The sequence below is a fragment of the Epinephelus moara genome, chromosome 9, assembly GCF_006386435.1.
Source record: "Epinephelus moara isolate mb chromosome 9, YSFRI_EMoa_1.0, whole genome shotgun sequence".
Lineage (NCBI taxonomy): Eukaryota > Metazoa > Chordata > Actinopteri > Perciformes > Serranidae > Epinephelus > Epinephelus moara.
In genome coordinates this window covers 39,083,442-39,094,084 of record NC_065514.1, presented here as the reverse complement: position 1 = coordinate 39,094,084, position 10,643 = coordinate 39,083,442, and the positions used below count along the sequence as shown (strand labels likewise).

Below are 10,643 nucleotides of genomic sequence, written 5' to 3'. Positions count from 1 at the left end.
TTTCAATTTAATACTATTACAATTTAAAACTAATAGTCGGCTTTTATGTTTCTCTTATAACTGCCCTTAACTGTTGTCGGGAGATGACATTTGATAAAGTTTTTGGATGTGTGTTGTCGGGAGATGACATTTGATAAAGTTTTTGGATGTGACGTTGTCACGTGACAGCTCAGATGTGAGAAAGAGAAGAAAAGATGGCAAGCCACGCATCAAGTGAGTTGGTTTCAAAAATACACAACTTCACAACTTCTGCAGGCAGCAGCAGGTCCAGTGGCCATCAGAGTGAGCAGGAGCAGAGATAACCAGGCGTTTTCCTCTGATGTGGAGGGTTGCCCGAAAGTACTTGTGCCACAAGCTCTCCATCAGAGCGGGTGTTCAGCACCGTGGCCAAAATTGTCAATCGGTGGTGGAGGACTGTGTTTAAGTGCTGTAAAGTTTAGTTGATTCAAAACACACATTAAATATGGCTTAAAAGAGACAATTTCAAACACAAGTACACAAATTGGCTTCACTATAAATCGCAGAATTGACAGACAAACACTTGTCTTTATCTGGACACATTCCCCCCACTAATACAAGATGCTATCGTTATTAGCACAAGCCTATGGCATTTTACATTGTATAAATTAGCCTAGCTTCTAGCGATCTTTTCCATCTCTCATATAAAACCAGGGACAACAGCAACACTAAACAAAGGTAATGTCACACAATTTAGCTCCATTACAGCTCACAAGATTCACCGACAAAACAACTGTCTTATACTAAACACGTTTTCCAAGCAAATACAACATGCTAACGTTATTAGCACCAGCCTATGGCATTTTACATTGTATAAATTAGCCTAGCAACTAGCGATCTTTCCCTTGTCTCCTATGAAGCCAGGATGAATCCTCAAGTATAAATCCCTGAAGGATAGATCACACACGAGACTTAAAATGCTAATTTAGTGGAGGCTTTACTGTCTTCACAATTTATTGTTTCTTATCTGTGAAATACAAGTAAACACAAGCTTCGTTTCCACTGAGGGAAATGCTGTCGGTATACAGAAACTGACAGGTCAGGGTGGGCGAGTTCAACTTTTTGTCAACAACGGGGTTGTTTTGAAAACACCCCCATTTTCACAGGTAACTTAGCCTGTCCCCCCCACCGCAGGAAATAATGGATTAATCCTGGAAAGCTATTGATGTAGCACTTTTCTCCTTATGAAAATAACACAGCAATTATTCGACCAATGAGAATTTGGTCGGACTAGAGCATATCGACCAAATAAATCGACTAGTCAACCAGGAGACTAGAGCCCTAGTTCTGACAAACAAAACGGTTTGAAAGTTCATCCTCTCCAAGTCCAAACTAAAGGTAGGCTCTAAAAATAAACCAACAAACAGTATTTCCCGTTGCTTCTCAGGATAGGATTGCCCATTTTCGGTTATGGCTTGTTATTTATTGTTCTGTTTTTCTTATTTGATAAGCCCTAGAACTGGGTCCTGTATCATGAAGCAGGATTAATGTCTTAGTGAGGTAACTTCAGGGTTAACCCTGGGTTTTCAGTCTCATGAAGCCGGTTCAGTTCTTATCGGGGTAGATCACCATGGTAACTTACTCTGAACGGCTATCCTGCTCCGGAGCAGGGTAAGTTCAGGGTTGAATCTGATCTTATAAAAAGCACCACCCCACTGGCCAATCAGCTGTTCGGAAAAAAATGACTCTGTTGACAGAAATGCAGCCCAGTCATGATGGGAAGTTTAATTCATTTGATTGATTTTGATTTGAAAGTTTATTTTGAACATTAAAAAAGAAAAGAAAGCAACAACAACAGACAATGAAAAGATTGTTCAAAAAGGAGTGGAAAGAAGTCGAAATGTCATCCCACCCCTTCATAAGAAAGAAACTGATCATTTGCGGACACTTAATAGCACCATTAATTAGTGCCAACATTTTGTTTTGTTGGAGGAAATGATCCCTGTTAAAGATAATGGGCCTAATTGACAGCTTTGCTGCTGGAAATGTGGAAAGTAGCCTATCATGTCTACACTTCATGGTGTTTGAGGGATTTTCCTTTTTGTTTTTTAAAGAGGGAGACTAGGTATATTTTTGCGCAGCTGTTAATTTCTAACACAGCTCAATATCAGGATGATTTTATTCAGACTATCAATTTGGTGTTGATATGATTTAATTGTGGCGTCAGCTTTAAGCTTTATTGTAGCATATATAACGTTATGACAAAGAAGACCAATTTATCAGACGCAATGATGTTAGACGATAATTGTAATACACGCAATTCATCTGCGCAGCATTGATTTCATGGGATTCAAGGGTGTGATCAGTGTCAGATGTACAGGTACAGGTACTGTAGCTACTTGAACCAGTGATGAGTAATTTAACCTACACATCATTTTATTTGCTACCTTGTTTTGTCTTGATTTTTCCCTCTCTCCTCCTCTATTTCTTCTTTCCTCACCCGTTTTTTTTTCTTCTCTATTATGTGATTTCATTGATGTTTTGACAGGGGAATTTCTTTGATAAGCTTTTAGTGGCTTCTAACCTCTCCGGCACTTTTCTTTTTTTAATCTTGTAAATTTTATACTGTCTGTTTTTAACATTATGTGCAAATAAACTAATCTAAACTAAAACTAAACATTATTCATCCCGTTATGCGTTGCCACGCATGTTTCCTCCTCCTGCAGCTGCCACGGTGTTGGCCTTTTCTGTAATGTTGCTTTTCTCCTCCTCATATTTTAGTAGAATTAATCTCTGATCCTCACATGAGAAATACTTTTTTTTCCTCACATACGGCGCTCTGTGAGGACGCTCAGTGAGGACGCTCAGTGACGCTGTGCTTCTCTCATGATTGTGATTGGTCCGCTGCGTGCGCGTTCACAGCTCTTGATAAAGCAACCCTGGGTTGAGTTACCGAGTTGATGTCCAGCGTCGTGATACCGATTATCCTGATTGCCATTGTTAGGGTTAGTCAACCCAGGATAGGTCTGGGTAACCCAGGAATGGTTGATCTCGCTTCGTGATACAGACCCCTGGATGTTGTAGAGCTGTGCTTTTAATTTATTTGATTTATGTTGACAGGTTCTAGAAATAAACCATCGGACAGTACCCGTTGCGGTCTGAGGATACGCTGTATAGCACACATTTTCGTTACTGCCATTGTTATTTATTGTTACTTTTTTGAAAGTGGACTGTAGCCCACAGACAATTTGTTGTTATTTCATTCTGTTTGGTTGACGGCTGTATTTGTGTATTTGTTAATAAAAGTTGTTAATGTTGTACATGTTTTGTTGTTATTTTTTCAGTATTCTTAGGCCTACATAATGCTTGCTATTCTGTTTCTGAACGGTATAGGCGCAAGCCGACATTTTGGCGACTCCCTCTGAGCCTTTTAAAGTGATTTTTAATTAGTCACGGTAATACCGTATTCCCCGGGAAAATGTGGCGAAGGTTTAACGGTATCAAAATTTGGATACCGCCCAACTCTAACCGAGGCCTTGTTGGAGTAGCACGAAGGCTAATGTTAGCTACTGGGCTAAAAATAGTAAGTCTCTCTCTTGCATGCAGCATTACAGAGATATTTAACGTTGAAAACACTGTTGTATAGGACACCGTCAAACCCAGAGTTACCTTCTATAGTGTCCAGTATGTGGGATTTTTATCAACAGTCTTGTTCAATGCTTTGGTGGGGAGACAAATGCTTGCACGCATTTCAACTGGATGCTTGAAGCGATAGTGCGTTTTTTATTTTCAGATAACATTACAGTGGACATTTTTTTTTTTCACATGAGGCATTCCATTTGCCCAACCACTAAGTTAATAACTTGCCCTCGGCAAGTTATTTTGGTGGACACACAGTGCCACCAGGTAGACTGCACTCTGTGCACTGTGGTGATTTAGTTATTCTGAAAATAAGGCACAGACCCAATCTATTGGTTTAAGAGTTGGTAGAATTTCAGTCAACCAAGATTTTCTTTGGTTGATTACAGCACTAGATTGTAAATCACTCCTCTTGTCCCAGCAGGTACGGACAGGTTTTTTATTTTTTATTTTAGTGAGCTCTTTCACAATGGATTATGTAATTGGGGAATATGTACCAAGACAGTGTATGCGCTGACAGTGTGTGTGTTAATACTTTGGCTGTGTAGGTGCTCTCCATGTTGTCCTTGTAGATCTTGATCTGCTCCTCATTCTGAGCCCTCATGTCAGCCAGGGCCTGACTCAGTTTGTATTCGTACTCCTCCTTCCGTCCAGAGTCCACCTCCACCAGTCGGGTCTCATACCGCTGCCGGGCCTCCTTCACTTCCTGTAGCACAGCAAACAGTCAGCAAGGATCAAGAATACCTTTATTTTCCCTGAGGGGCAATCTGTTGTTCAGCCAGAAGGAATCACACAACCAACAGACAAACATTAAACAATCTATACAAATACAAAACAATATAAAGATCACATTGAGCTATTTCAAAGGCCACAGAAAGCATGGACACATTAAATATTAAGTCTACTGGTCCTGCAAGTTGGTAGACTGTATCTGCTGACGGACAGAAGGAACTCCTTGGACAGGGTGTTGTGGGTCAGCCAGGATCGACTGGGCAGTCTCCAAAGTCCTAACCTTGTGCAGACTTTGGTCATGGCTGCAATTGAAAAATGAAAAATATGGAGCGTGGACTGGTAGCTGGAGAGGTGCCAGTTCACCTCCTGGGCACTGCCGAGGTGCCCCTGAGCAAGGCACCGAACCCCCCAACCGCTCAGAGCGCTTGTCATGGGCAGCCCACTCTGACATCTCTCCACTTAGTGCATGTATAGGTCAAGTTTGTGCATGTGTGTGTTCGGACCTGTGTGTAATTGACAAACAGAGTGAAAAATTGAATTTCCCCTTGCGGATCAATAAAGTATATATATATATATATATATATATATATATATATATATAAAAATAATAATAATAATAATACTAAAAAAATAAATTCTGCTGCACTTTCAGATTTTGGGATGATGCATTGTATGTACATTAGGGATGGGCAAACGATCAAAATTCATTATTCGATCATCAAAAAAATTAAGTATTTCAAAAGAGAGAAAATGAGTGCAGTGCAGACTGTCGCCGCAAGACAGCACAGCTGCCCCAGTTTTGAGCTTGAATCCCCCAGGCCAAAGAGGAAGAATGGCGCGCATGTGCAGTTCACCCCTGGGTGTTAACAACCGTTGCCAGCCAGGGGTTACAGGCTTCAGTTTTCAGCGAAACCTCCGTCTTTCAATGACATAGTGTTCTCAGAGGCCTCAAGGGAAGCCGCCGAGGCTTTGGAGAGCGATGAGAGCCTCCGTCTGTTTATGATTTTTTGCCTGGCATAGGTCCGGCGGGGGGTCTCGTAGGCATGGCGGCTCGCCCATCCCTAATGTACATAGTTGATATCCTTGGTTGGGCTATAAACTATGTATGGTAATTAACAGCTGAGAATGGATACCGTGGTTATGCAAGGCATGTTGTTTCTTCAATCATGCTAATTAGTAGTTTTAACAACAAAGGCAAACAACAGGCAGAAGAGAAAACAGGGCATCTGCTTAGCCAACTGGAGTGATTAAAAAATTTGGTTTTGATAGTAATCGCCTTGAGAATTATATTTTCTATTCCAGTTCTAATGAATCTTTTAGATGATTAGTGAAAGTAACTGTGGTAGACCATATTTTTTTATTTCTTATTTAACCTTTACTTCTCTTTTGATTCTCTGTTTTGTCAGCTTGTACACTCTTTATTGTGCTTATAATGTCTTCTTGTTGGTTCACTTTATTCTGTGTTTGGCTGTAATGGCTTTATTTTATTATAAAAACTTGAACCACACAACTGCACCAACTTTGTGAACACTAAAGTAGCTACAACAAAAATACATGTGACGAGAAAGAGTGTGGAGAATGATCAAAGTCGTGTTCACTATTCTGCAGATTAACTACTTGAATTCAGACAACTGATAAATCAGTCAGACAGCCTGCTAAGACATACAATGATTCTGCATCAGCATCATTAACCTTAAAGTTACAATGTGTAATTTACGTGGTTGTTTATTAGCAAATATCAACTATTGTTTTCATAAATATATATTTACTAAAGTGTAATGCAATTCACATACAAATGGAAGCTTTCTCATAGGCTTAGAATGATTTCTCTATATATACACACAGGCAGGGCGAGGTCTGCTGGAGGCTGCCCTCTTGCGTCGCCATATTTGAATACAGTGGCTGAAAGGGATATACGCGCTTCGCCTTTCGCGTTTACCTAGAACTTGCCGTCACTGGAGACGGTTAAGGTGAAGAGCAATCCGGGGCGCTTCTGCGTGAACCTGCTTTGTACTTTTATGATTCTGTTGCACTTTAAATGGAGGACCACACATATGTTTTGCCCCGTAAGAGGGAAACCACGCCACCAAATAAAAGAAAAAGATCAGATAAGTGAGGATGGGACAAAACGCGAGTGAATATCGGCGTTGCTTATTCCAGGTGGAAAGAACTCCTGCAGGAGAAGGATTTCACAAGGGATGCGGAGGTTGCCTGCTTTTTGCTAGGCAGGTAATTCAATCTGATATTTTAAAATCATTTTGGCTTCATGTTTGCAACTACTTTTCCCTTCGAGTTCGAGTGACGGCTACGTTTACGTGTTAACGTTATCCCAGAGCTACAGCTAAATGGTTAGCCTAGCCTACAGCCTAATCTGTTGATTCCTCTCGTGCTGCCGCTAAGGCTGCCACCCTCTCCTCCTCCTCCTCTTCCCTCTGGGTAGCCGAGATACTACCTCCTCACTTGGCCGTTCCTGCACCGTCTCTACCCCCTCGCCCCCTTCCTCTCCCTGGTCTTCCTCCTCTCCCTCTCCCTCTCCCTCTTCCTCTTCCTCTTCCTCCTCTCCCTGTGTCCTGTGCAAGAACACTCTGGAAAGGCATATATTATAATCGTACCAACCTATATTTTCCGCACTGTGCCATGACTATCACATAAAACGTGTTATTTTAGCATTACTGTGCTAATGTTTGCTCGTGTTACCAAAACAATTAGAAATAAAACACTCCTAACATATATCTCACAGATAACCTATATCTCACTGGTAAGCTATAACATATCGTAACATGGTTTAGATTCCTAAATAAGTATTTACCTCGTCGCTAGATACTCCTGAAAAACTCGAAAAACTCGTGGATGATGCCATCTCTGCTGTCTGCGCAAGGCTTTTTGTCCTACGAGGCCACTGTCACTTACACAACGGGAGGGGTGAGTGAGTGAGCGCTGCAATCTAGAATTTGACCACTGATGTCACTGTTACTCATTTTTACACACTGAGGCTTTAATAACATGTCAAACTCTGACCTCCTCTTGCATGCTCTTACGGAAGATCATTTCCTCTGTCAGACTCTGGCAGCGGTTTTCTAAGTCGATGCGCAGGAGCATCTCATCTGCAAGGTGCTTCTTGGCCTGAGCAAGACCTGTATCCAGCTGACAACACACAAAAACAACAGGTATTGCTTTGAGAATAAGTATAGATTAATGGATACAGTTTAGGAAGTCAAGAAGAGCTCAAGAGAAAAAAAAAAGCCATAAAAACGTGAGAGGCAATCAACATTTAGTTGAAGTACAAGATTCAGAAAAATGAGGATACTATTCAAAAATAAACTTTTGTTTTTATCAAGCACAGTTGACCTCTTTGCATCACTCCTTAAATGGTCAAAGAAATATCTTTCTAGTCTCATAATATACATGTTACAGTAGTGCTGTACCTCCTGCAGCTGTTCTCGCAGGTCAGCCAGTTTGGCCTCCAGGCCTCTGTTCTCAGACAGCGCTGTAGCCAGCATGGCCTCTTTGGAGTTCATCTGAGCCTCCAAATCCAGCAGCTTCGCCTGGGCTCCTGCTGCCTCAGAGTCCCTCTTGTTGCAGCTAGGAGGAGGATGACAAGGCATGGTAAGTGCATGTGGATGACAGCGTGTGACTGAACTGAAAAGATGGCAATCCTGCTGCAGCCACAGCAGAAGTGCTGAGAAAGGACAAATAGACCAAATGGTGCAAACCTGTCACATGAAAAGCTACATCAGTAACCTCAGTTTGCTAAAATTAGAACCCTGACATCTAGTTACCGTTTGGTGACATACATTTATAATTTATCTTCATGTGGTGTGAGGGTGGTGTGTTTTTTTCCAGTATGCTGCATTAATAAAAGGTACAGATGCACCTACAGCCAATGCTAAAGTGCTTGTAGACTCCAAATAAGAGGGATTCTCTCTACTGGCTGTGTGTGGTGACCATCTCGGTCTTACTGATTACGTGTACATGCATATGTCTAATAAAAATGAATATAGATAGATAGATAAAGATAGATAAAACTTTATTATCCACCGTAGTGGAAATTTGTCTTTGGCCTCTCCAGACACCAAACTACACAAGACAAAGCCAAGACACTCATCAAGACACACAACAGAAAGGAAAAGAAAAGTAAAGTTGAGTAAAGTTGTTGTGCAAATAGCAAAAAAAATAAAATAAAAAACAGCAACAGCAGGTACAATCATGTTATGTTCAGAGCATGTATGGCATGTGGAATGAAAGATTTCTTATATATGTTCCGGCTCGCCCTCAGGACTCTGAATCTGCGGCCGGATGGATGCAGTTCAAACTGTGAGTGTAAGGGGTGTGAAGTATCCCCAGATATCTGTCTGGCCTTCCTGACAACTGCCCCATTGAACAGCTCACCAAGTTGAAGTTGTGGCTTACCAACCACCTTCCCTGCAATTTTCACAATTGAGGAAAGCTTGTTTTTCTGCTTCACATTTAGATTCCCATACCAAGCAGCTATATTAAACTGCAAGATGCCTTCCACAAGACCTCTGTATGCCATTTCCAATATGTGACTGCTTACACCAAAGCTCTTCAATTTCCTAATTAAAAATAGTCGCTGATTTGCTCTCTTAAAAATGCTATCCAAGTGCTCATTAAAACTCAAGGTGCGACCAATGATTGTACCCAAATACTTAAAATGATCGACAACCTCCACAGGCTGGTTGTTAAGCACAACAGGGGTAACATTAGTAACTCCCTTAGTATGTACTACAAGTTCTTTTGTTTTGGCCACATTAATTTCCAAATAACTGGCCTGGCACCAGTTCTGCAATTCCGAAACATATCTAAAATAAGCTTCCTCGTGTGTTGGGTTAGTTTCCGATATAAGCCCAACCAAGGCCATGTCATCTGCATATTTAAACAGTTGAACATTTTTGTCATTCACAGCGAAGGCATTAATGTAGATGGAAAACAACCGAGGTGACAGCACACAGCCCTGGGGCGCTCCAGTATTTAAAACCAGCTCATCTGAGTAGACCCCATTCACAAAAACCCTCTGAGGGCGGTCAGTTAAAAAACATCTAATCCAGTGAATCAGTCCGCCATTCACATTCATCATAAAAAGTCATTCTAAAAGAGTATCTATTTGCATAGCAGTGTTTCCCATTAATTAACGAAACTATGGCGGTCCGCCATAGTTTAATTTGACCCGCCATAGTTTCTAAATAAAAGATTTAGGCTGCCGAAAGTATTGACTTCTCATAAATAATATCTCGACCGCCGTATCGTTTTGTGCCGATGTGCTCAGGCTGTCAGATCCAGCGCTCGACAGTGGGAGCGTTTCACTCCACTAAAAATATGTGTGTGCGAACTGTAAAAAATATTTAGGGTCACATGTGTGCATAAAACAAATCAGCCGAAGCAGCCTATATTTTTGTCAGTAAAAAAATATGATAATCTAACCGCAAATGTTGGAGGAACTCCAGCCGCCTTCCCTCTTATGGGCGGTTTTCCAAGCCACTGTCGGCACAATGAATCTAAGTCCCACTGTCGGCTGGGTGGAAATAAGTCAAAGGGCTCTAGTTTCCCGGCGCAGCGCAGGGTGGCGAACCCCGTGCAGAGCTAGTTTCGAGCAGCGCAACCCGAGGTGCGCTGAGATGGGTGTGGTGGCGCAGCAGGGGGAGGTGTCGACAGATCCAGCTTGGCGCAGTGACAGTTTCGTGCCAAAAGGCTTCGCCGAAGGTGTGCTAAAAGCTCGCCATCTGAAACCAGGTTCACTGTCATCGCAGACGGAGCGCAGACGGAGCGCAGCCGGTGTTAGCCGAAGTTTGGCTGACCGGCGGACAGTGCGCACACGTCACCAAAACCTCACAGGCAGGTCTCCAGAATATCAGGCACATTAACAATGCAATAAATAGCCACAAAACCACTATTCAATGCAACTATCTGCAATCAGCACATAAATGTATCTCTATCGACTGTCCCGTCACATCTGATGTCAGATCAAAGGGGATTGGCACGTTTGGCACGTTTGGCACGCGTAATGGAAACCCAACCTGATTTGATTAAACAGCTCCAAACTAGTGAGTTCACATCCCTCTCAGCCAACCACAAACAGCCACAGCATCAGACAGGAGTATATATTCAGCATCTGTCATCTTAGAAAAGTCAAAAGAAAAGAAACGGAGTGAGACTGCGAGAGAGAAAGAGAGAGCGCGCGCACGAGAGAAACGCATCATTGACTTACAATTGTGGTGACCTTCTCCCAGGCTACCTTTGCATCATCAGCCCGTGGAGGTCTGCTCGCAGTTCCGTATATTCGGACACTGCGAGCTTGG

The 10,643-nt window shown here is 42.1% G+C and overlaps 1 protein-coding gene across 2 annotated transcripts in view; it reads right to left on the bottom strand.

Moving 5' to 3' along the window:
* Positions 1–10,643, bottom strand: part of lmnb1 (lamin B1) — a 69,533-nt gene that overhangs the window by 27,313 nt on the left and 31,577 nt on the right. For both annotated transcript variants that reach the window (XM_050052807.1, XM_050052809.1), the window contains exons 2-4: positions 7,755–7,911; positions 7,348–7,473; positions 4,133–4,303 (exon numbers count right to left, since the gene is read on the bottom strand). In XM_050052807.1, the coding sequence (XP_049908764.1) occupies positions 4,133–4,303; positions 7,348–7,473; positions 7,755–7,911 (454 nt within the window). The remainder of the gene's footprint in view (positions 1–4,132; positions 4,304–7,347; positions 7,474–7,754; positions 7,912–10,643) is intronic.